The sequence below is a fragment of the Branchiostoma lanceolatum genome, chromosome 2 (genome assembly GCF_035083965.1).
Source record: "Branchiostoma lanceolatum isolate klBraLanc5 chromosome 2, klBraLanc5.hap2, whole genome shotgun sequence".
Lineage (NCBI taxonomy): Eukaryota > Metazoa > Chordata > Leptocardii > Amphioxiformes > Branchiostomatidae > Branchiostoma > Branchiostoma lanceolatum.
In genome coordinates this window covers 2,942,752-2,966,479 of record NC_089723.1, presented here as the reverse complement: position 1 = coordinate 2,966,479, position 23,728 = coordinate 2,942,752, and the positions used below count along the sequence as shown (strand labels likewise).

Here is a 23,728-nt window from a genome sequence, read left to right as displayed (position 1 = left end):
TACGTACTTTTGCTCACCAGTGGTGGGTAGCACAAACCTTCTATGTTGTTGTTTTTTTGTTCAAGGATTTATTTGCGTGTTGTCAACTTTTGTCTAAATCTCAGTCACCCCTACGTTTGTGTGTGGCATCTCCCGCAAAATCTGCCATCGAGAGAAGAGCGGCCAAACAATTTGTAAGACATACCAGTTGCAGTGGGCGGGTAAAGTCCTGCCATCCCCAGGAGGTTAGAATGAGAAGAACAGATTAAGCGTACGCCACACGCAGCCTGTCAGGAAATCGTCGGACGAGAACACAAAGCAACGCCCTGTAGAACACTGACATCTTGGAGTGTTTTCAAGATGGACTATCCAAGATAAGAACTGTTGGTGGTTCGATCCAATATACTGTAAATGTATGTAAGTTCGCGTGGTTTTAATTTTGCGCTAACGGAGTGTTCGTGGTGGTGTTAAGTTTGCAGCAGCGCTTTAGTCATATACTGCTACAGTATTGGACAAAACTTTCGCGGTAGTTTTAAGTTCGCGGCGAAATGGTCGCCGATAAAACCACAAGCATAAAATCACCGCGAATTATGCATTTACATTATTGCTACTTCTTCCATGTCTTGTGTCTCTAAGACCAAGTTGGCAGAGAAAATTAAGTCAGTTTTACTGTAGTGCTAATGAAAGCCACCAGGGGGGCCAAAATCTATTCATTTCTATATTACGAGGGATCTCTCGTTTGTTCAGTTACTAAGATTGCTACTAAAAACAAGTTTTATCGCGAGCTTTTTAAGCATATCGATCAGTTAACTTGACTTAGTCTGTAAATAGTTGTTATAAGTTCTGTGGCAATTGTGCTACTTCACGTACAAATGTAGCCTCCTTTGCCGGGCGGCGCCGACGTTAATTTGAGAGTTGCTGATTCGAGATTTTCAACATATCGGGGCTCGGTTCTTTTCCTGGAGAAATCGAATAAGCCGCCCGGCGCAGGAGAATCAGTGCCCCCGCCCCAAAAAATAAATAACGCCGGCGCTGCCGAGATAGCTTGCAAAGGAGGCTACATTTGTTTGTTCCCTAAGTAGTCAGTCTTCCTGGACAGGAAAACGACAATGGACATAAAACTTATAACGGCTATTTGCAGACTATATTTCAATCACGTTAGCTGACTTATATATAAATATGCTTAAGAAGCTCCCGCTGAGACTTGTTCTTAGTAGCAGCCTTACATATTATACTAACGGGAGCTCCCTCGTACTATAGCCTCTACCAGGCCCCACGGATCGCTGGGAAAATAGTAGAAATTGGCCAAAAAGAGTAAATTGTATGCTAAGGGAGTCAGCTACGGAGAGAGGGTCCAATATGCAATCCAACGGAGCCTGCAAGTCAAACCCTGACAAATATTCTCCCTATTGCCGGCATAGTTTAGATAGTCTGTTAGAGACTACGCACTATAGAAATGAATAGATTTTGGACCGCCTGGTAGTTTTCCTTGTTACGAGTCTACTGTGACCCCCGTATGACTCCCTTCAACCACGGCTACCCCGGCTAGGCTGGATCTGCCTCCACCAGCGATCTGCCGTGTTCATCAAGGCGAATTCCTCACCAGGACACAGCTCAACACGCATGTTTCTCATGACCTCTGGGCGTTGATCGTTTCAAGTCGCCCCACACGCTGTGATTCCGGGACTCCTCACAACCTTTCCTGTGAATAACGACCTCCCCTGTCAACGCGATTGCCCACAGAACGATCATCGTGTCAAGGTCGTGCCATTGCCTGTCAATCATCGGAAATAATCAGCGAGAAGAAAATCAGATCCGGTTTGAGGAGGCCTTCTGGTGGTGGTGGGGGTGGTGTCTAGGCAACTTGCTTCTACGCTAAATTCACGAAGCCTTAGAGTACTCTGGGCTCTATACCAAATCCTGAACTTGCAGGTGACGATGGCATCTTCTTGTACATTAAAAGCATGAATGATCTCGACACCCTCCCTATATAGACCTACATTGTTCTCGAGATTCGTTACTTAATCATGCTGAATGTTCAATACTGTGGGACCCAGTCTTGGAACTTCGGAAAGGGGTTGTACTACCTGGGAACGTTCTTAGGCTAAAATCAGGGAACCTGTGTACTCTCCAACCAGATAGAGGTTAGGTTACGGCTTGTTATGGACGTCTTTTTGAGTGTTTTTATCTGACTGTCTTTTTTGTTATGTATCCTTTTCGTCCCGCCAGCTAGCCAAAAAAGGTAAGAAAGAAAACCTGACAAAACAGAAAACCCGATACAAACACATGAACGGACGTCCAAAACAAGACGAAGCCTTCCTGCTTGGAGAGTATGTCTAGCTGCTCACGTTACAGAGACTCTTCAGAAACGTCACCTTCTACAAATAAACTGGCTTTCAAGCCACAGGTTGGTTCTCTTACCGCATATGTTTCAGAACAGCAAACTAAGGAATGAGTCATTCAAAAACAAGGCACTGACCGGCCATGTACGCGGATGGCCTTACAAACAGTTTAAGAGAAAGGGGAGAGAGGGAGAGTGAGACAGACAGAGAGGAGAGAGGGAGAGAGAGAAATACAGAGACAGACAGAGAGACAAAGAGAGAGAGAGAGAGAGAGAGAGAGAAGGAGAGAGTTAGCTTACATAAGAGGCTCGAGCTAGCTACATACATCGAACGATTTGATATTGCAAGATTTTAGTTAAGATTTAATCATCTCACTTAGAAGAGGACCGTCGGAATTAAATTGCAATCAAAAAGTCGCACGTACTGTTAAGGGTCTGCACAAAACCCGACGACAATATCACGACTGTGGCATTCAGTGTGCTGCACACACTTATAACAGCTATTTACATATTTAAGTCAAGTTTTAACTGACTTATATATACATATGGCTAAGAAGCTTCCGCTTAAATTTGTTTTTAGTAGCAGTCTTAGTAACTATTCAAACGGCAGCTCCCTCGTACTATATGAATGAATAGAATTTGGCCCCCTGGTGGCTTTCCTTGGCAGTACAGCAAAACCGACTTGATTTTCTCTGCAACCTTGGTCTTAGAGCAGCCAGGCACGGAAGAATACATTATCTTGGATGGAACCACCAAGGGTTCTTATCTTGGATAGTTCATCTTGAAAACATCCCAAGATCAGTGTCAGTGATCTACAGGAAGTTTCTTTGTGTTCTCGTCCGACGATTTCCCGGCAGTCTGCCAGTGTAATATAACCTCTACCAGGCAGAACAGGACGCTAGAAAAATCGTTGAAGTTGGCAAAATAGACGGATAATATGCCAGAGAAGTTAGTCTGCTAAGGTAGGTACAGTTTGCATGATATTGGAGCCTCTCTCCTCAGCCGACTCCCTATCAATTAAAGTATACTATTCACTCTATTTTGTCCAATTTCTACTATTTTCCAGCCATCCGCGGGGCCTGGTAGAGGCTACGTGTGGCGTACCCTAGTCGCTTTCTGTTCTTCTCATTCTAACCTCCTGGGGATGACAGAGCTCACGATACCCGCCCACTGCAACTGGTATGTCTTACATGAGGGCCTGCATGGGGGGGTCCCGACAACGCTCTACGCTAAATTCGGAGGCCCGGCTACATAATACGCTAAGTTCAGAAAGCCTACATACGCTCTACGCTAAATTCAGAAAGCCCCCCCCCCCCTACGCTCTACGCTAAATTATGGAGTGGTCGGCAACGCTCTACGTAAAATTAAAACGGCCGATTACGCTCTACGTAAAAGGGGCATGCAGGCCCTCTTACATATTATTTGGCAGCTCTTCTCCCGGTGCCAGATTTTGTGGGAGATGCTACACACAAACGTAGGGGTGACTGAGATTAAGACAAAACTTGACAGCACGCAAATAAATCCTTGAACAAAAATTACACAGAAAGTTTGTACTACCAAAAATAACCAACTAGAACTCTGCACAGCTCCCACAGATCAAACATATACAGGAGCAGGTGACCTCCCCACCCCTATAATTCAAGGACGCGCTGTTGTTGGTACTGTCCCCTTCTTGACTTCAGGAATCCGGTTCACCCGTGTCCGTGAGGTGTGGCGCACGTACAAAGCGCCAGAGAGGATAGAGAGGCCAAGTTCTTGGAGCCAGTAGGATTCACCAGACGGTATGGCTTGGGCGGTGGTCCTTCTGATCGGGACGCTTCTTGGCGTTACCTGTTCTGTCTCCGCACAAGTGACGAACGTTACAGGTAAGCTTCTTGTCTTATTTGGTGTATTAAGACCTTCATTACCTTCGTCAAAACGGTTATGTTTTCAGGTGCGTGTGTCTGTACGCTTGTCTAAGGGGAAAAATGGAGTTTCGCGATGGATTTAAGTTTGCGACAGCGCTATGGTCATATACTGCTGCAGTATTGGACAAATATGTTTGCGGTGGTTTTAAGTTCGCGGTGAAACGGTCGCCGTGAAAACTGCAAACACACAACACCGCGAACATTTGTGTCCAAATCCACCTAGCGCTATCTGATCCGTACTAATATGTGAGCACCACGGGAGTCACCTGTCACAACATTGCAGCCTTCTGGTTGGACAGTTCGTGGGTTCGGAGTCCGTACAGCTGGGGATATGTGTTACTCTCCAAGCAGAGGAGTGGGTCTGGCTGTTTTTGTTCTCTATAAGCCACATGATAATGAGTTATATGGGTTATAGAGACAATAAACAAACCATGACAAAGTAGAGAGCCCGACAAAAACGCCTAAAACACGTCAAAAACAGCCGGACCCATTCGGAAACTCAAGTTCCTCTAAACCGTGCAGCGAGCTCGAGGGGCGAACCGGCGCCAAGTTGTTGGCTGTTTCCAGGTTCATGGTCACTCGGACCCACTCGGGCTGGTAGCCATGGTTGGAACTGAACCTTGACGAAATCTCATCAGGTATCAATTGTAAAGAGCTAAGTGTAACAGCTGTGCACAACAAGCTGAGAAATTATCGGCCCGCATTGCTTGTTAATCGTAACCTGCTACGTGCATGTAGCTAAGGTACATTTTAAAGTCAATGTTGTGGACCGAGGTTAAGGACGCAGATACAGGGAGCCGGACTGCAGAGCTTATCTTTATCATTATTATTGGGTAGGCCGACTACTCTCTCTTCGCAGCCAGGGGATGAATTGTGAGGAGCGCACACTTGTCGGGGCTAGATCGCAAGGGTCTGGAGCGGCTGCCATTTGGCGCTAACTCAGGTGACCTCAATACGACAATTGCCCCAGGTGTGGCCAAAGGACTATAGGTTTTGAACCACTCACACCTGGAAGGACCCCTACTCTTTTCGATAAGTGTAGTGGGTTCTTTAACGTGCTCGAGGTGTGGCTCTCCTCAAACACGGGACCTCCATTTAACGTCCTATCCGAGGGACTTCCCTAACCGAACCTAGGTACTCATTTACACCTGAGTGAAGTGAGGAAAGTCGTGTTAAATGCCTTTCCTAAGGGCACAACGTAAACGGGACAAATCAGGGAACCCCGGGGATTCGAACTCAGTACCTCTGGGTTCTTGGGCCAAACACCCTGCCACTGCGTCACCGCGACGCCACCTACATGCCTTTAGTCATTCCTCCAGGATTCCAACACGTGGAATGAAGCATGTCACCTTCTCAGATTGAGGCCTCTCCTGGGTTATTGCATTTTCACGTAGGAGGAGGGGGCAATACTGAATTATGGTCTTAGGGGGTTCATAACAGTCAATATCATATATAGGATGATCTCTTGTTTTCCCCCGTTTGTTGCAGGTGACATAGGATCCAGAACTGTCATTGTCGGCGCCCTCGAGGTAAAGTTTTCCATTTTCTGAAGTAATGATACACCAGTAACGTATCCGGCCCGTACCGTACCGTAAGTTTTCCCCTCTCATTTCATCTGTAACTGTCTTTCATTGTATGGTATGATTGAACTCTACCTCGTCTGCAGCGTCTACTTGCATTATTCTGCCAGAAACTTGTGCCCAATTCAACCTTCAAAACATTTAAAAATACCTACTAATGCAGCATCAGTAATCCCCAGGGCATACACACTTTAGCTTATAATTAGATATTCAGTTGTTCAAGACTTCCTTGATAAGATTTTCTTTATAAATGTGGATGTCGAAAGGTACCCGTTTAGATAAGAAGAGCTGGCGTGGCGAGGCGTCTGTCTTGTCATGTTCAGGCGGATTTAGCCTCCATAGCAGGCTCTCTGGGGCCTGGGGGGGGGGGGGGGGGGTTATAACACCAACCATTTACGGACTGGCTGCACAGACGACCCAACACAAAAAGAACGGCCATCACCAAAAGTGTACTAAAAGCCCCACAGAGATCCTGCTACGGAGGCTATGTCGTATGCACGATTTTCTTGATAACTTGAAGCTATACCGGAGAGAATATTCCTTTTGCTAAAATCTCTCTCGTTTAGAACTACGGGTTCCTGCATAACAGAGAAGATGGCACGTAGATGTTTTAAAAACTGTCGCCAGTTGCACGAGTAACTGTTACATTGCATTACCCGGATGTCTAACCTTCATCGATGTTTAACCGGTTAACCGAGTACACATTTAATCTCTTTGTGCTTGTATTTTTTTTAACTTTCCTTATATCGCAAAGGTAGAAACATGCAACCAAGCAAAGTACATCAGGATTGTGCTGGGGAAAGTTGAGACCAATATGGTCTACAAGAGTCATTCCCCATTTTTCTTGGAATAACAGGATTAACGATGATAAATTAAGTGTTTATGTTTCCTCCCACAGTACCAAGGGTTCTTGCACAAGAGGGAGGATGGCACGTATGAAGGGTTCCACATGGACTTTCTGACGGAGCTGAAGGACATGCTTGGAATCGACTTTGTCATCCAGGCGCCGGCAGACGGGAGGTACGGCTCGCTGAATGAAGACGGGACCTGGGACGGCATGGTCGGCGAGCTCGTTAGAAGGGTTTGTTTGTATTGTTTGTTTTTTGTTTTTTTGTTTGTTTTTTATTACGTTAAGAGGCAAGGCAATCATGCTAAAAATTTATCCTGGTGTCCAAACAATTAGCTGACGGCGTCTTTTTTTACCGGGCCCAACGATGATTTTAAATCCGACTTATACGATTCAGGGTCCCGGCCGCGACACTAAATAGCCCGGCAGGCGCAGGGTGCCCCGGGAGGCCATGTAGGGGTCATGCCCAAAAGTAAAATAAAAAGTCAACTACTCGCGGGGCCTCTTTTCCAATTGGGACCCAAGCTGTACACTGCCTTGTTGTTCTTACAGGAAATTGACATGGCTCTGGGTTTGACCATCACCTACATGAGGGAAAGAGTCATCGACTTCAGCACCGTGTTGACGAACGAACATCTCGAAATGTTGATCAAGAAACCTGGAAGACAGGTCGGTTATGAGGTTCATGGTTAAGATATACAAACAGAATATAGCTTTTTCAACAAGACAAAGCCGCCATGCTGGCTTGGTTTGACATTTGGCTGTAAATTTTCATGTACATTTTGTCATGATTGCGTACATAGCACTCTATCTAAAAGAGAATTGGCACACAGTGATTCCAAGGACATTACATGTCCGTAAAAGGTCCACTTTCGCAGACTTGAAGGTCCACTTTTTAATGTTCAAGATTTTTTTCAAGGTGGACTTATTTGTATCACCAGCAAGGCCACTGAGACTAGAATCCTAGAAAAAATTTTGTCTCTTATTTTTTTCTCTGAAACCCTTTCAAAAACATAGGAAACGGCCTTTCAGAAAGTTAAATTTTTGAAATTTTACACGCTCGAGGGTCCATTTTTTAACGTCCAAGTTTTGTTTTCAAGGCGGACTTATCTGGGCTGGAATGCAAGAAGAACTGCTCACTTTGTCTCTGATCTCTTTCTTTGAAATCCTCTCAAAAACACCCTAAATGCCATATAAGAAGGTTCAATTTTCAAAATTTTCCGGGGGAGCATACCCCCGGAACCCCCTAGGAAGCTCGCGCCAACGGCGCTCGCTGGTCCCTCAAACATTAAAAAGAACCCCCCGATCAAAATCCTGGCTGAGGGCATGCATTATATATAATATCCTTTGTGATTCGCAGTGGGCACATGGTTACCACACAGGCAGACTGACAACCACTGACAGTAGTGCCACGAAAAGGTGTTGCCATCAGTTTATTATGATATAATTTGCCAAAAATATACGAAAATGTATTTTTCAGCTCGTAAGGAGGGAATGGTGGTATGCCGTCATGACCCTTCCCGTCTGGCTGATGATCATGGCGTCGTTCTTACTGGTCGGCATCGTCATGTTCGTCATCATTCGGGTCAGTCCGTACGAGAATCGGGCGTACTCGGCAGAAGTTGGTGAGGCCAGCCGACTGTCCACCTTCGGGCACAGCCTGTGGCTCTGCTTCAGCGCGATGAGCTGGCAGGGGGTGGACTACTCGCCCCGATCCCTGTCCGGCCGCTTCCTCTACGTCTTCTGGTTCGGCTTCATCGTCTGGACGCTCATCCTGTGCACGGGCGCCACCGTAGGGTTCCTCACCGTCCCGGCGGCCGGTCCCCCCATGGTCCCCGTCCAGACATTCCGGGATCTGGCGGCAAGCGACGACATCCGCCCAGCCTACTTTGAGGGCGGAGCAACCGAGGCCTATTTCAAGGCATATCCATCGTCCTACCAACGTCTTAGTCAGAGGGCGATCTTAGTGCGATCGACGGAGGAGGGGGTGAGGCTAGCCCGCGAGGGAGGAGTGGCCTTTATTGCCGAGTCGGCGACCACACTATTCTACAGCAATCGGAAGCCGTGCGATCTGATGGTCATCAGCGATGACGTCAGCCTCACGGCAAGGCACCAGGCTGTCGGGCTTCAGGTGGATTCTCCGCTTAGGGAGCTGATCAACAGCGCCATCTTGCAGCTGAGGGAGGACGGCAGGCTGTATCTTCTGTACAAGAAATGGATGATTGTAAGTGTGACGGAACTTTTATTTCTTTCCTGGATATTCTTTAGATTTAGGAATTTCCACTGCTTTAGAATTATACAAAACGCTAATTAGTACAGACCATTACTAACCTTACACACAAACAATCTGTCTCATATATATATTTCAATCACTATCATTTCTCGTTATTCAGTGATGCTATTAAAATTATATGTTCAACAACGATAGGAAAAACAACGGAAGAATTGTCTGTTGTTGACGTCCTATAATCTATGTTCAAACACCTATGTCGTAATTAAGAGGTCAGGGGTCACCATGGCGGGGTGCATCGTCTTTCTCAGGCTGCGTCAACCAGTTCTGTAATTTGTAGATTACACCGGTTTGTAAGACTAGCTGCGTCAATTTGTTTCACACATTGAAACAACATAACTCCAGGAACAGATTGTTAGTATAGTCTCAACTCTTGACACATTCTCAGAGTATTGGTCGATTTTCCTCTGTTGGTGACGCCAGCAGTGGGGAGGGCATGCCCCCGCACATGGAGGTGTAGTATCTTTCATTTACTTTCTTATTATTTATTTAAGTTGCACTTTGTTAGCTGGCCAAGGAATTGTATAAGTTTAGTGTTTCAGTCATTGTTAACTATTCATCATTTTGTTGCCTTGATTCATACGTGTATATTTTGAACGCGATATTGATGATGTACCAACTTAGTGCTTGATCGTTCCAAATACAAGATGTAGGATCTACCGGTCATATGTGCGTGCCTGTAGTCAAGCGCTAGTGTGAAATTGTTACTTTATATGGCCAAAATCGTTAAGAAAAACGGTATGTTCTGTGAGTGAGCGACACACATATAAGCCATAAGGTACCTCTAGTCAACCGCCTTATTTGCATATAAATACCCTCTAGCGTGCCTAGTGACCCACAGGAATTTTGTATGTTATTATCTCGTCGTAAATGCCTTAACGATGACAAAACTAAGTTATCATTTGGAACGGAAAAGCCCCGTATGGGCAAAAGTAGTTGCTGTAACAGTTTTGATTTTGCACTTTTCACCAGTCATCAAGGACTCACAAGAGCTGAACCTTGTTACAGGAGAGAACCATATGCAACCACAGGCAGTGTCTAGTTATGACTACGCCCTGTACAGACTGACATATACTCGTAGTAAGCTTGCCTGTAATATATCTATACCAGTAAGGAAATGTAGTAAGTTCCAATTTTGCGCTCTTGCTTTACTCCTGATGTCTGGTGATATCATAGCAAACCCTGGGCCAACAAATGGGCCAAATCAACCAGCTTCTCTGGAAAATTGTGATTCACAGGGCACTACTAATGAGCAAATACCATGTGGTCAAAATATCCCAAGAAAGCAACACAGGAAAGGTTTAATGCTGTCACATCAAAATATACGTAGTCTCCCAGCAAAGCATGCACACCTAGAAATCCTTGCTGCTGAGAGTAATTTAGACATTATAGGGTTAACAGAAACTCACCTGAGTGATGACTTCCCAGACAATACTATTAAAATACCTGGATATGTGCTCCTAAGAAGGGACAGGGGTTCAAGACATGGTGGTGGTGTGGCTTTTTATATCAAGGACTCCATCGCATTCAAAGACAGGAGTGACCTATGTGTTGATGGACTGGAGGCCTTGTGGGTTGAGCTAGCACCACCAAAGGCCAAACACGTACTCCTATGCTGCGCATATAGACCTCCCAATGACACGGACTTCTTCGATCTCTTTAGAGAAAGCATGGACAAAGCTTCTGAAACTAATCTTGAAACAACAATCTTGGGAGATTTGAACTGCAACTTACTCAGCGATAAGGGTCCCGCTGAAGACCTCAACTTCTTATGCGACCTCTATGACTTAACCAACCTGATAACTGAGCCAACCAGAGTAACTGAACACAGCTCGTCACTCATTGACGTGATTCTAACGTCGAATCCCAGTAAATACTCCAACAGCGGAGTATACAAAGGAGGGCTGAGTGACCATCACTTTGTCTACACTCATCGGGGTCTGAAACAGCCAAAACCCTCCCCAAAGTGGATATCCGCAAGGATTTTTAAAAGATTTCGGGAGGAAGACTTCGTAGCTGATCTAGAGAAAGTCCCATGGTCAACGATCAGCGTCTTCGACTCCGTACAGGACAGGAAATCTCTGTTTGACACAGTGTGTAACATGCATGCCCCCATCAAGAAGTTCAAGGTAAAGGGAACTGACCTGCCACCATGGCTCTCAGAAGACATTCGGGAGATTATGTCCTTACGTGACCAAGCGAGACATACGGCCGAAAGAACGGGGAGCGAGAAGGATTGGGAGACCTATAGGCATCTGCGAAATCACACCAAAAGACTGGTTGCCTCCAGGAAGCGAAACCATTACACTGAAGAAATCAACCAGGGCTCGACTAAGACTATGTGGAAATCCCTCCAGTCTCTGTTGGGTAAATCCAATTCTAGCAGCATCCTAAGTATGAAGGACGAGACGGGAGAGACAAGCTCCTCACCTGAAATCGCCAAAAAACTAAACCACTATTTTGGGACGGTGGCTGAGAAGCTAGCGCGATCTATCAACACAGCCATGGTATCGATAAGCCCCTTGGAATATGTGAAGAGATCGCTCGCTCGTTTTTCATTTAAAACCATTTCTGTAGAATTTGTCAAACAGGAGCTCCTAATGCTGAACTCAAGTAAAGCGACCGGCCTAGACAATCTAAACAGCAGGCTTTTAAAGGCTGCGGCCGAGATCATCGCAACCCCTCTAACAGCCATCCTGAACAAATCGCTCTCAACACACGAGTTTCCAGAGGACTGGAAGAATGCGAGGGTAACACCTATTCACAAGGCTGGCGATAGATCACTACCAAACAACTACAGACCAGTTAGCATTTTACCAACCGTTTCAAAAATCCTCGAGAGAGCTGTGCATAGTCAACTGTACGGGTATCTCACAGAAAACAACATTCTCTCTGAGGTTCAATCCGGTTTTAGACCGAAACACTCGACACAGTCCGCAACACATCTACTAGTTGAGAAATGGCTGGGAGCCATGAACGCTGGAGAGCTTACAGGTGCTGTATTTATCGATCTATCAAAGGCGTTTGATACGCTTGACCATGCTATCCTTCTGCAAAAACTGTTCAAGTACGGAGTTCAGGATGGACCCCTTGACTGGTTCACTTCCTACCTCTCCGGTAGAAAGCATTGCACCGCAGTTAATGGAGCCATGTCTGACTTTCATACAGTGAAGTATGGCGTACCCCAAGGTTCAATATTAGGGCCACTGTTATTCAGTATTTATGTAAATGACATGCCAAACTGTATCCAAAGTTGTGAAATTTCAATGTATGCCGACGATACGGTTATTCACTTCAGCAGCAAGGATGTTGGGAACATTGAGACCGCCCTTCAAACCGATCTTGAAAGGTTGTCTCAATGGTTCGCCGTGAATTCTCTTTCCATGAATGAAGGGAAATGCAAGTGCATGCTACTGGGTACGGACAAAAGGCTAAGAAACTGTAACAACCCTAGGGTGACTATAAATGGTCAACTCATAGCTTTCTGTAACATGTATAAGTACTTAGGTATTTACATTGACAACCATCTGAACTGGAAAGGTCATGTCAAAGATGTACTTGGTAAATTAAGACGGTCGATAAGTATCATGAAGCATGTCAGTCAATTTGTACCTACGTCAGCACTTCGTACTCTATACAACACTATATGTCTACCATACATTACATATGCAAGTACTGTCTGGGACACGGCACCTGAGCAAGACTTACAAAAACTTCAACGAATGCAGAACAGAGCCGGGAAGCTGCTACTGAGAGCTCCGTACAGAACACCATCAGCTGAAGTACTGACACGACTTGGCTGGAAGAACATCAAATCTATACACAGGCACCAGAAGGCTTTACTGACATATAAGGCTCTTAATAACCTGTTACCAGCCTACATGAGACATATGTTCACGTACTGTAGAGATAGGGCAACTAGAACAACACGACAAAGCGAGTCTAACCTACTGTATGTACCAATGGTCCGTAGAGAAGTATATAGAAGATCTATCTCCTACTCAGGTACAACTCTATGGAACAGTCTGACACCAAACTTGAGAACGGCGCCTTCAGTTGCAACATTTAAGAATATGTTGCGTCGAGTAACTACGAACTGAGTATTATTACCGAATAGGGAAATGATGTTATATAGTCGACTTATCTTTATATACCGAATATGATTATGGAATACTGATTGTTACGTTATTTTTGTATAACAATTTATGTTTCTATTATACGATGGTACGTTGAAAGGACCCCTGACCTCCTCCCTTGAACTCTTGAAAAACGGCCACGGCCGAAGAGTGTATGTTGTACATACTTTCAAGGTTAAATAAAGGTTGAAAAAAAAAATGTCTTTCTTTGGGTAGGTCCAATTATTGTGCTGGCTATTGCAGTCTAACTTTCGTTCAGTAATTATGTCTTTTTGTTTGTGCCTTCACGGTTTATGTTTGATTACCATGTCAACAGGACAGTGGGGAGTGCCCTCGGTCCGACAGCCCTCCCGAGGTGCGCCACGCCCCTTCTAAGCCGCTGGACCACTGGGACATCATGCCCATCTTCATCGAACTCGTGGTGGCCGCCATCTTGGCGCTGTGCATCATGGGAATCGAAGTGAAATGGGACCAGCGCACGTCTAAGGTAACTTTTGGAGCTTTCGGGTGTTTTAGTTGAAGGCAAGAATGTCTTCGTAAATGATCGATGGTCGCTTTTCATACAAATTCATGCAAAATACAAAATTAGCGGAGTTATTTTATGTCCCCTTCTTCGTTTATGTGCAGCTGGTGAGCAGCTATACTCACAATTGATGACAGTCGTAATTAAATGGAAGTTTTTAAACTGTTTTCATCATCCATCGAACTCATAGTATTTCTTTGATTATCATGATGTAATCTGGTATAAAAGGGCATGCTTGATCTCTAGCAGATGTTGGATTAGAAGATCACATCGTTTTCAAGCTGCCAAAATCTTCGGAGAGCCACAAGGCACGTCCAAACATAGGCGCGTGTCAAAAAATGTAACGATCTTCCAACAAAGCATCTGGTTGGAGATTAGAGCATGTAATCTGTATAAATAGTTAGAGGCGGTACCTTGACAAAACTGTTTCCCCTTCCCTTCGTCTATTTTCCTCCAGTCCCCACAGAAGAAGACCGGTGCAGCACCTTCGGGAAACTCAGCTGGGCAGCGTGATGACGACACAAACGTCTGAGCGGGAAAATCAATGTTTCCCGGGATCTCAGCTCGTAGACAAAGCGTTCGACGCGTTGAGAGAACCAGAGAGAGACGCGTAGAAGCCTTTGAGTTTTGTACAAGGATTCGTCCCTACTTCCGAATGTACGTTGACTGTTATTTGACGTTTAACGAACTCTATCGACGGAGCTGTAAAGGGCTGTGAAGTCGGTTTCCTGTTATGTTCTACTCGACTAGTACAGAGGAACGTGTAGATGCCTTTAAATTTTGTTCAAGGATCCTTCCAAACTTCCGAATGTACGTTGACACATACATTTGAATGTGGCGTTTAGCGAACTCTATCGACGGAGCTGTAAAAGGCCTGCCGGCTGTGAAGTCGGTTTCCTGTTATGTTCTACTCGACTGGTATGAGGTACCTGAATCTGATACAGATCTAGAATCACCAGCACGGTGGGTCTCACGGTGACGTCATAATTGTAGGGGGTTTGTGCTCACGTTATTATGACGTAGGTACATGTCCGCCATGATGGATTATTAAAGAATGAAACCTATACATTTGTACATGTGTATAATGTCAGATTGCGTGACTGTAGTTACATATACAAATTTTTCCTGACAACTTCTTAGTTTAATCACCCAACATGGTGGACAATACCTACGTCATAATCACGTGAGCACAAACGCGTAAGTGTTAATCACCCAACATGGCGGGTAATGCTTACGTCATAAGTACGTGAGCGCAAAAGCTCAAATGTTAATCACCAACATGGCGAACAATACCTACGTCATAATCACGTGAGCACAAACACTTAAGTGTCAATCACCCAACATGGCGCACAATATCTACGTCATAACCACGTGAGCACAAACACTTTAGTGTTAATCATCCAACATGGCGGACAATACTTACGTCATAATTACGTTAGCACAAACACTTAATTGGTAATCATGAAGCTGGAGCTCAATTATCATACCAGTACACGAGCTATTGGCGGATGTGCGTAATGATAAAGCAGGTTGAATTATGATATGGCAATCGACCATGTGCTATTCACTATTCATAACAATATATACCTCTGAGTCAGTGATACATACGACATGATACAACCTACTGGCTAATACTGGGAATATGTTTTTAATTATGTAAAAAATAAAAGTAACAACTCTAACATGAAAGTGTTGACGAATTTCGTAATTCACCACCAGAAAGTTTGATCGACATTTGGTTACTCTCAATGTACCAAACCTCACAGTGATGGTAATAGCCATACAACAACAGGCAAGGTAAGAGCAAAATGTAGCAGAAAATTAAGTCAATCCGATTGTGGGGAGAGCATATTCGGGTACATTTAAAAGCTGGTAATTTGGTATTCATTATTTATGGCATTGCAATACAAAGTAATAAATGTTAAAGGCAAAGGCAGTCAGCCTGATTTTGGGGACCGCAACAATCAAAGTACCTGTAAATTGATACCACTTACTGTGGATAAAAGACGCTTTACGGCGTTTACTAGGATTGTGACTCAGATACAAAGATTCATGTCCGCACTGGATTCAAGCCAAGTCAGGGCGGCTGACAATAGATCTTTGCCCATCAATATATAATAAGTATGGTATTGCTACCGCGCTTGGTGTTTATTGTTTCTGCAGAATCGTGGTAAATTTACCCAGTGGTATACACGCCGTAGTTATGATTGCACTGGTTAGGAGGGCCTGCATGGGGGGTCCCGACAACGCTCTACGCTAAATTCGGAGGGCCGGCTACGCAATACGCTAAATTCAGAAAGCCTCCCTACGCTCTACTCTAAATTCAGAAAAGCCTCCCTACTCTCTACGCTAAATTATGGAGTGGTCAGCAACACTCTATGTCAAATTAAAACGGCCGATTACGCTCTACGTAAAAGGGGCATGCAGGCCCTCACATAGTTACCAAACCGTAGTGATTATTCTGTTAGTTGGTTCCCGTCATGAAAACAATCTTCGCTATGCCATTCGTTTATTCTTTTTCTTGGCAAATGTCACAATACATTACACTGACTTTCGATGCAGCGTAGCTGATATTAGAGAGTCAACATATTGGTACAGACAAATACAAAGACAATGACAATATACACATCACTAGTTAAAATACAATGTTTCTAAACATCATAGAAAAATCATAGCCTTGCATGCCGTTTGTCGTTTGAACGCAGAGTTTCTTTTCTAGTAGTAAGGGTTTGGAGCGTGCGCCCACATCGGTTCTGGATATTCATTTTATTGTTGTTTAGAAACAGAACTCATAGGCAACAGCCTCTTTCTGTTATGTCAATAGTAAAGTTCGTCAATAGTAACTCAGTTATTGTAAATAAAGCCGCCGTCATATGGTGGCGGTCGGTCGTTTTTGGACACTACCGTTATAGAGGAGTCGGGACCAGTACCGCTGGCCTTCTTGCACCGGAGACCCCAGTACACCGTGAGGGCTGAGAAGATGACGGACCCGATACTCGGCCAGAGCATGGAGTGAAACACGGCGTTCCATGTGAACAGTCTGGTCAGTATGACAAACTGAAAGGTGAAAAAAATACCGTAAATGCAGAAATGTTCGGAGTGGCGTTATGTTCGTGGTTTTCGCGCTTAGGTCTTTGCCGCGAACTTAAAACCACCGCGAATTGTTTTGCCCTCATACCCCTTGTCTATTTATCAATTCAAGCGCGAACTTAAAACAACCATAAGAACACCCGATTTTCTCCCTAACGCGAAATTTCAACCACGCGAACTTAAATGCATTTTCAGTAACAAATGAATACTGAAAAGTCGATGAAGGTTAAACATCCAGGTAATAAGATACGCCAAATATAACGTTACTCAAGCAACTGGATATGATTTTGGAAACGGTCATATGTTGCATGTAGCATCCACTACTTTTCGTAAGTCATACTGAGTAATGGTAGGGTCACATTTCCGAATCGGGGCCCGGCCGGGCTGTTCGCGGAGACGAAAAATTAAAGTATATGTCAATAAATATGCACAAGCTATGCTCTTAAATGATCTTGGTACATTTTGTTGTCCTTTATATCATACTTTTCGTTCCCAAAGACTGCCCGGCCGGGCCCCGGATTGGAAATGTATGTGACCCAAGCATAAGAGTTGTCGTTAGGTTATTTGTATATCAATTCATAGTTCGTGGTTAAAAACCTGCTTATTGACAAATCTTGCTCAGTGTCATCAACGAAAAGTAGTGAGGTCTATTTGAAACGTCTGGCCTTTTTCAAAATCATATCCAGTTGTTTGTAATGAGTACTAACGGTTTGTCACTGAATAGAAATGACGTGTGTTCTTCTAGGCCCTAGGAAATAGGTTTGGTACCCTTGGTAAAGGTAGCTGTAAAGGGGCTTTTTCGGGATATGTTGATATTTTGGAGCAGGATTTTACAGGTAAGGGTTTCAACCTTCTTATTAAGTTGAAAAATCAGACTTTCATCCATGTTTGTGGTGTCTGTAGGCCTGCAAAGTTTGCTGTTTTTGTGTGATTATCAGGTGGAGAAGGGGTTCAAAGGTCAATTTTTGTAAACAAGACCGGATTCGTAGGGGTTGTGCCGATTAGAAAGTTGCCTGACAGCCCTGCCAATGCATGTTTTTCATGGACTAATTATAAAATTCAGGTAGGTGACTTTTGACAGCCTGTTTCTTACATGATTACTATGTATTAAGATAGGAAGCTTGATTACGATCCTGTGGCCTGACATGTATGTAATACTTACGCCAGGGTCGTTCGGGTTGTACAGACAGGTGTATATTTGGCCTTCGCCGTAGGTGGTGTTGAAACGAGTCAACTCTGAGTCTCCGTGGTCGTAATTGTTGCAGGGTCTTGTTGCGCACTGTAGGTCCTAGGGACAAAAAGAAATAAGTCGGAATACTATACGCTCATTTACAATAGCACACAAGCTATTGTTTCCTTGCGTTGAAATTATAGCTGATTTTTTCTCTGAATATCCGTTTTGATGCCGAAAATAACTTCATAAGGTTGGTAGAACATAAGTAATCGGAGATTCTTTTTAAACAACCAGTAAATCTCACCTGCTGGCGTTTATGAGCTTCTGACTGGAGTTTGATATTGTGTTCTCGCCGCAAAAGCGCCACCTACTTCGGCTACTTATAGCGGTGAGAAGCAGTACTCCTGTCAGAAGCTCTGAAAAAGGTGTCTGACAGACACCAAAACATCAGCAGGTTAGATTTACTGGTTGTGTAAAAAGAATGTTATTCTCTGTTTTGATGTTTCACTGAAATTATGAGACAGACAGACGGACAGACGGACACAGCCGAAACAATATCTCCATTTTTCATATGTGAATAAATAGACCGGTTCCATGAGTGGTCCTCTTGGGCACATTGTAGTTGCCTGTAAATAACAAAAATGAGCACATCTACCTCTCCCGCCGTGCGGCCCTTGTTGAGACCGCCCTCGGTGTCGAACATGACAGCGTCCCGCGCAGTGCCGTTCCCTCCCGCCGCCGGGACATACCGCACCAAGTACCGGTGACACGGGTACCACGAGCTGCAGTACTTCCCGCAGCTGCACGATGGTTTCTCCCCTGTCGATGGAAAAAATGGGTCACAATTTGTTAGTTTTGACAGACGGGCATTCAACTAATACTTTGGTTCTAATGGAAAAAGGGGCCCCGCCGGGTTGTTGACGGGGTGTGTAAGCACTTTTTGGGCATGACAACGTGGCCCTGTGAGACACACTGCGGCTGCCGGTCTGTTTTGGGGCCCGGCCGGGAACCCGAATCATTTTAACTCGGGACTTAAAATCAACACGGGGTCCGGTAACAAATAGACACCGGGACGTACCGCACCATGTACCGATTACAAGGGTACCACGAGCTGCAGCACTTCCCGCAGCTGCACGATGGTTTCTCTCCTGTCGATGGAAATATGCATTTCTAATCATCTCGAGGTCTCCCAAAGACTTACCCACCGACCCGATAGTCTACAATCTATCCAGGCACTCTCCAGTTATCGTGTTTGTTAGTTGCGGCACCTAGCTATTCGCACGGTTGTAAAATGGCGATGAAGCTGTAAAGCCAGTTAAAAGTATATCGTCCTTTCAACACTACAGTAGGAAAGAGAGAGGGGGGGGGGTTGAAAGAACTCTGGCATCGACAAGTGGTTACAAAGGCCCGATTGGAATGTAATTTTAGCTCATTTGTATGTTATACAGATATGTTTTAGCGAAGCATGATTTGCTACGGCTCGAGTTTTTAGCCAAGCAAACCGGGTCACCCCAAGTCTGCTGGATAAGCGTGTTGGGTTCTTTTAAGGGCAGAAGTTCACTCATACATAGGTGGGTGCCACGGATTGTAAGTTGAGTACCTATTCTCATGGTTGCAGAATGATGATGAAGCTATAAAGCCGGTTAAAAGAACATTGCCCTTGTGCATTACAGTAGGAGATATAGAGATAGATAGATATATAGATAGATAGATAGATAGAATAAAAGATAGATAGATAGAGAGGGAGAGAGAGAGAGAGGGAGAGGTTCGAAAGAACTGTGACACTAACATGTGGTCACAAAGGCCTAATTTAATTGTTATTTTAGGTCATTTGCTTCTTATAACAGGAGTCCCAAGCAGTAGTTACAAGAAAACAGAAGAATTCAGCAGCAATCCAAGAAGACGATAGAAACGACTCACCGGTGAAGTAACTATTGACGGTGGTGCAGTTGGCCTCCTGGAACGACAGTGAGTCCGTCTCCACGACTGGTTGAACAATGACGACACCAAGAACAATAAGGGCCACCAGACAACAGGCGGCCAGAGACAGAGACACGGTGAACCACGCGCTTATCTTACACTTCTCTTTCTCTTGGGGTGATTTACTCCTCGTCATATTGCTTTATTTTGCGATGCCGAGTCCAACTAGAGAAACAGCAAAACATGGCAGGCGTTGGTCATTGTTTAAGAATATGACATCATGCATGTATTTCTGTCATTCTGTATCAAAGACGACACCAAGAACAATAAGGGCCACCAGACAACAGGCAGCCAGAGACAGGGACACGACGAACCACGCGCATATCTTACACTTCTCTTTCTCTTGGGGTGATTTACTCCTCGTCATATTGCTTTATTTTGCGATGCCGAGTCCAACTAGAGAAACAGCAAAACATGGCAGGCGTTGGTCATTGTTTAAGAATATGACATCATGCATGTATTTCTGTCATTCTGTATCAAAGACGACACCAAGAACAATAAGGGCCACCAGACAACAGGCAGCCAGAGACAGGGACACGACGAACCACGCGCATATCTTACACTTCTCTTTTTCTTGGGGTGATTTACTCGTCGTCATATTGCTTTATTTTGCGATGCCGAGTCGAACTAGAGAAACAGCAAAACATGGCAGGCATTGGTCGTTGTTGTAAAACTGATAGTATGTTAAGAATCTGATGCGATACAAAATACATGTACATGTGTTTCATTGTAGGGAGATTAAATTATAAGAGTAGTTTTTAGATAGTGAATTGTATCCCAACTTCTTGTAGTGGCTACTTCTTTTTCTATTTCAAAAGAGAAAATATCAACTTTGGCATGTAGCCAGCTACCTTCCTTGGCACGGATGTTATGAGATTATTTATCATTCGAATGATAAAGTATTAAAATTGATAAGTTAAGAAACTGCAAAGAAACTCCATAATCTAAAAATGTTTGTTAGAAACAAGACACAATGGAATCATCAAGTCACAAAGAACTGATCGCGGCAGTGGGATGCTTACATCAACAATAACAACAACAACAACAACAACATCATCATCATCGGCTTACAAACATCTCGCATGTACATATATGTAAAGTAATTAACGCTAAAGCTGTGGAGTAAGTTCTTTTGAATGTTTCTGTATGTATATTACGTTATTTGTCAGCCATGTTATGCTCACGTAGACTTTATTTTTGTCTATAACTTAACGTCATTCTAGTTATTGAACATAATAACCCGGAAGTGAATATGGACCCAGGCTAAAATTCCACTGTTGGCCTGACTGGGGTAATATATTACCTTCAAAATACCCTACTTATAAGCCGTATAAATCAAAGCATTATAATAGTCGTGTTCTTTTCAGTACACAAATTTGTCTATGTCTTACCTGCTGACTGTCTAATTTACACAGGGCGTGTACCGTGACAAAAAGTCATTATTTGTTTGCTTACTAATTAAACAATGCCCTGACTCAACCTATACTTCAACAAACCACGGAGTTTACGTTAAACATTTTGTCCTTTTCCAGATGTGTGTACAACACTGTCTTAAATGCTGCCAAGTCATATTTGCGACACACATAATGTGTACGTGTAGAGGATCATTACGTATCTACACGTATCCGATTTCAATGCAGGTGGATTATAACATGTACCAGTTTTTAGTGATGCCAAAGTTCACCTTGTTGGATGGCATAACGTTTCTCGGGGCACGTTAAACTGGTTCACATCGTTTAAGAGGGGAAAACACTTGATAAAGTAGGGTTCCAACCCATTAAGAAAAAGGGAAACAACGAAAATGCTCTTTGAATGAAAGTCCTACTAAGGAGCAACCACACCCTAATTTGGGACAAACAATGACTGAACATGAAAGATTTATATGCGGATGCAATATTTTTCCTGGAGATTGTGCGCTTGGCTTTGTGAATATTCATCGAATGTACTTGAGGACAGTCTCTAGTACAATATTTTCTCTATCCCCTAGGTGCTGCGAAGTTACATGTGCGATGCACATATTGTTTACTGTGTTAGTACGAACGTACAGGTATACAATGTTGATGCAACTTGATAACATGTAACAGTTAGTGATTCCAACGTTCATCTTCTTGTACGGACTTGCGTGATCTCGGAGCACATTTAACTGACTCACAACGTTTAAGAGGAAAAGAGACTAGATGAAGTACGTTTTCCAATCCAGTAAGAAAAGGGGAAAACAACAAAATGCTCTCTGAATGAAAGTCCTAACAAGCGACCACACCCTAATTAGGAACAAACAGTGACTGAACATAAAATAGTTTATGATGATGCAATAGTTTTTTCTGGGAATTGTGCGTTTGGCTTTGTGAACATTAATCGAATGTACTCGAGAATCTGGGGGGAACAGTCTCTTGTACAATATTTTCTCTACCCCTCCCAAAACACACTTTATTATCAGTATTGGAATATCCCTAAGTAATGCCGACCGGTTTATTCATTAATCTTTTAAGACCCCGTTGTCGACCATTCACCCAGCGCGGACCTAATGTCTGGAACAGCCTACCGCCAGACACACGTACGGCTCCGAATCTGACTTCCTTTAAGAGACTCTTGAAGTAACGGAAATGAATTGAACGAACGGACACGGACTATGAACCAGCTCTCGCCCTACTTTATGTTGTATGTTGTAGCAATTGCATATTTTGTACCATAAATATGTAATGATATATGTTGATAGAGTAATTAGGACTCAAATGACTGTGTATCTCTGCTATATTGTATCTGGCCCTTACCTCTTCCCTCATGACCTCAATGAAAAGCGGCCTGCGTGCCGATTTGAGCTTATCATGAATAAACAAAGGTTTAAGCAAACAAAAGTTTCATGACGAAAATGACTGCCTATTTCCCGTGCCACGGACATGGCAGAGGTACATGCTATCAAAATCCTACGAGGAAAATGTTACTGCCTCCGCATAAAATAATCTCTTAAATCATGGACTATGGCTCTAAACATTAACCAGAGGAAGATAAGCTAACAAGGAGGGTGCTTAGAGCGTGTTTTCGTCGGGCATAGAAAATAGAATCACTTACTTTTAAAGCGAGGAACTAAAGCCAGTACGGACAGACAGGTAAAGAGGCCTCCGTGTATCAACCTCGCCTTGGTTAGATGTGCTTAGCTGTTGCTACAGTGCAAAGAGCATGCGTAGATTTTGCTAGGGGAAAATTCGCCCGGTAGGACGAAGTGGACTCGGGCGGTAAATATTAACTAGCTGGGGAGATAAGCTAGCCAGGTAACTGCCCAAAGCCGCAAGTATGTTTTCAGTGATTACTTGCAGCAAAATAAAACACAAATTGACTCAATTTCTATAAAGTACTGTCACCACGAGGCATAGAAACTCCGAAGGATGGGTAAAGATAACAATAGATAAATACATAAATTGGTAAAGCCGTTTTGCTAAGATCCAGCGCCTACAGGATCGTGTTTCAACCACGCATTTGCGAGATATTCTTAGCTGTTGCTATAGCGTAGAGGGCATGCGCGGGGGAAATTAAGGTCACACTCTCCCGCCAGGACGAACGGGGTTGCCTGGGCAACCGTTGCCTTGACAACCGTGCAAACAAGGTAGCAAGTGACGTCAAGAACAGTCGGGCTGTTTCAAGGCACAGTACATGGCGGGAACGAACGGAGAATGACCAAAATATGAATATTTTAAAGTTCCCCTTAATTTACTTACTAGGCCCTTTCTTTGGAAACCTTGTGATAAATATGCTTTTCCTTGGATGTGTCTTTGTTGAAGACTAATTAATCGAATGTATATGAAAAATATGAATTATGTTGAAGCCACTCTGTTGCAGTCACAATATGTTACATTCGCTATGCTGCAGTCACTGTAAAGGAGTAA

At 44.0% G+C, this 23,728-nt stretch overlaps 2 protein-coding genes across 2 annotated transcripts; one reads left to right on the top strand and one right to left on the bottom strand.

Annotated features, from left to right (window-relative positions):
* The first annotated feature begins 4,010 nt into the window (after positions 1–4,010).
* On the top strand, positions 4,011–14,851 carry LOC136427195 (glutamate receptor-like). Its single transcript, XM_066415968.1, has 7 exons — positions 4,011–4,185; positions 5,716–5,756; positions 6,706–6,888; positions 7,207–7,323; positions 8,135–8,878; positions 13,397–13,567; positions 14,061–14,851. Exons 1-7 carry the CDS (start codon positions 4,104–4,106, stop codon positions 14,133–14,135), a joined length of 1,413 nt encoding a protein of 470 aa, XP_066272065.1. The 5' UTR covers positions 4,011–4,103; the 3' UTR covers positions 14,136–14,851.
* Positions 14,852–16,097: 1,246 nt separating this feature from the next.
* LOC136427193 (calcium-activated potassium channel subunit beta-2-like) lies at positions 16,098–23,676 on the bottom strand. Its single transcript, XM_066415967.1, has 5 exons — positions 22,917–23,676; positions 19,788–20,243; positions 18,523–18,686; positions 17,856–17,981; positions 16,098–16,660 (listed from the first exon to the last, which is right to left on the bottom strand). The coding sequence occupies exons 2-5, from the start codon at positions 19,981–19,983 to the stop codon at positions 16,448–16,450; spliced, it is 699 nt and encodes a 232-aa protein (XP_066272064.1). The 5' UTR covers positions 19,984–20,243; positions 22,917–23,676; the 3' UTR covers positions 16,098–16,447.
* Between the last annotated feature and the right edge of the window lie 52 nt (positions 23,677–23,728).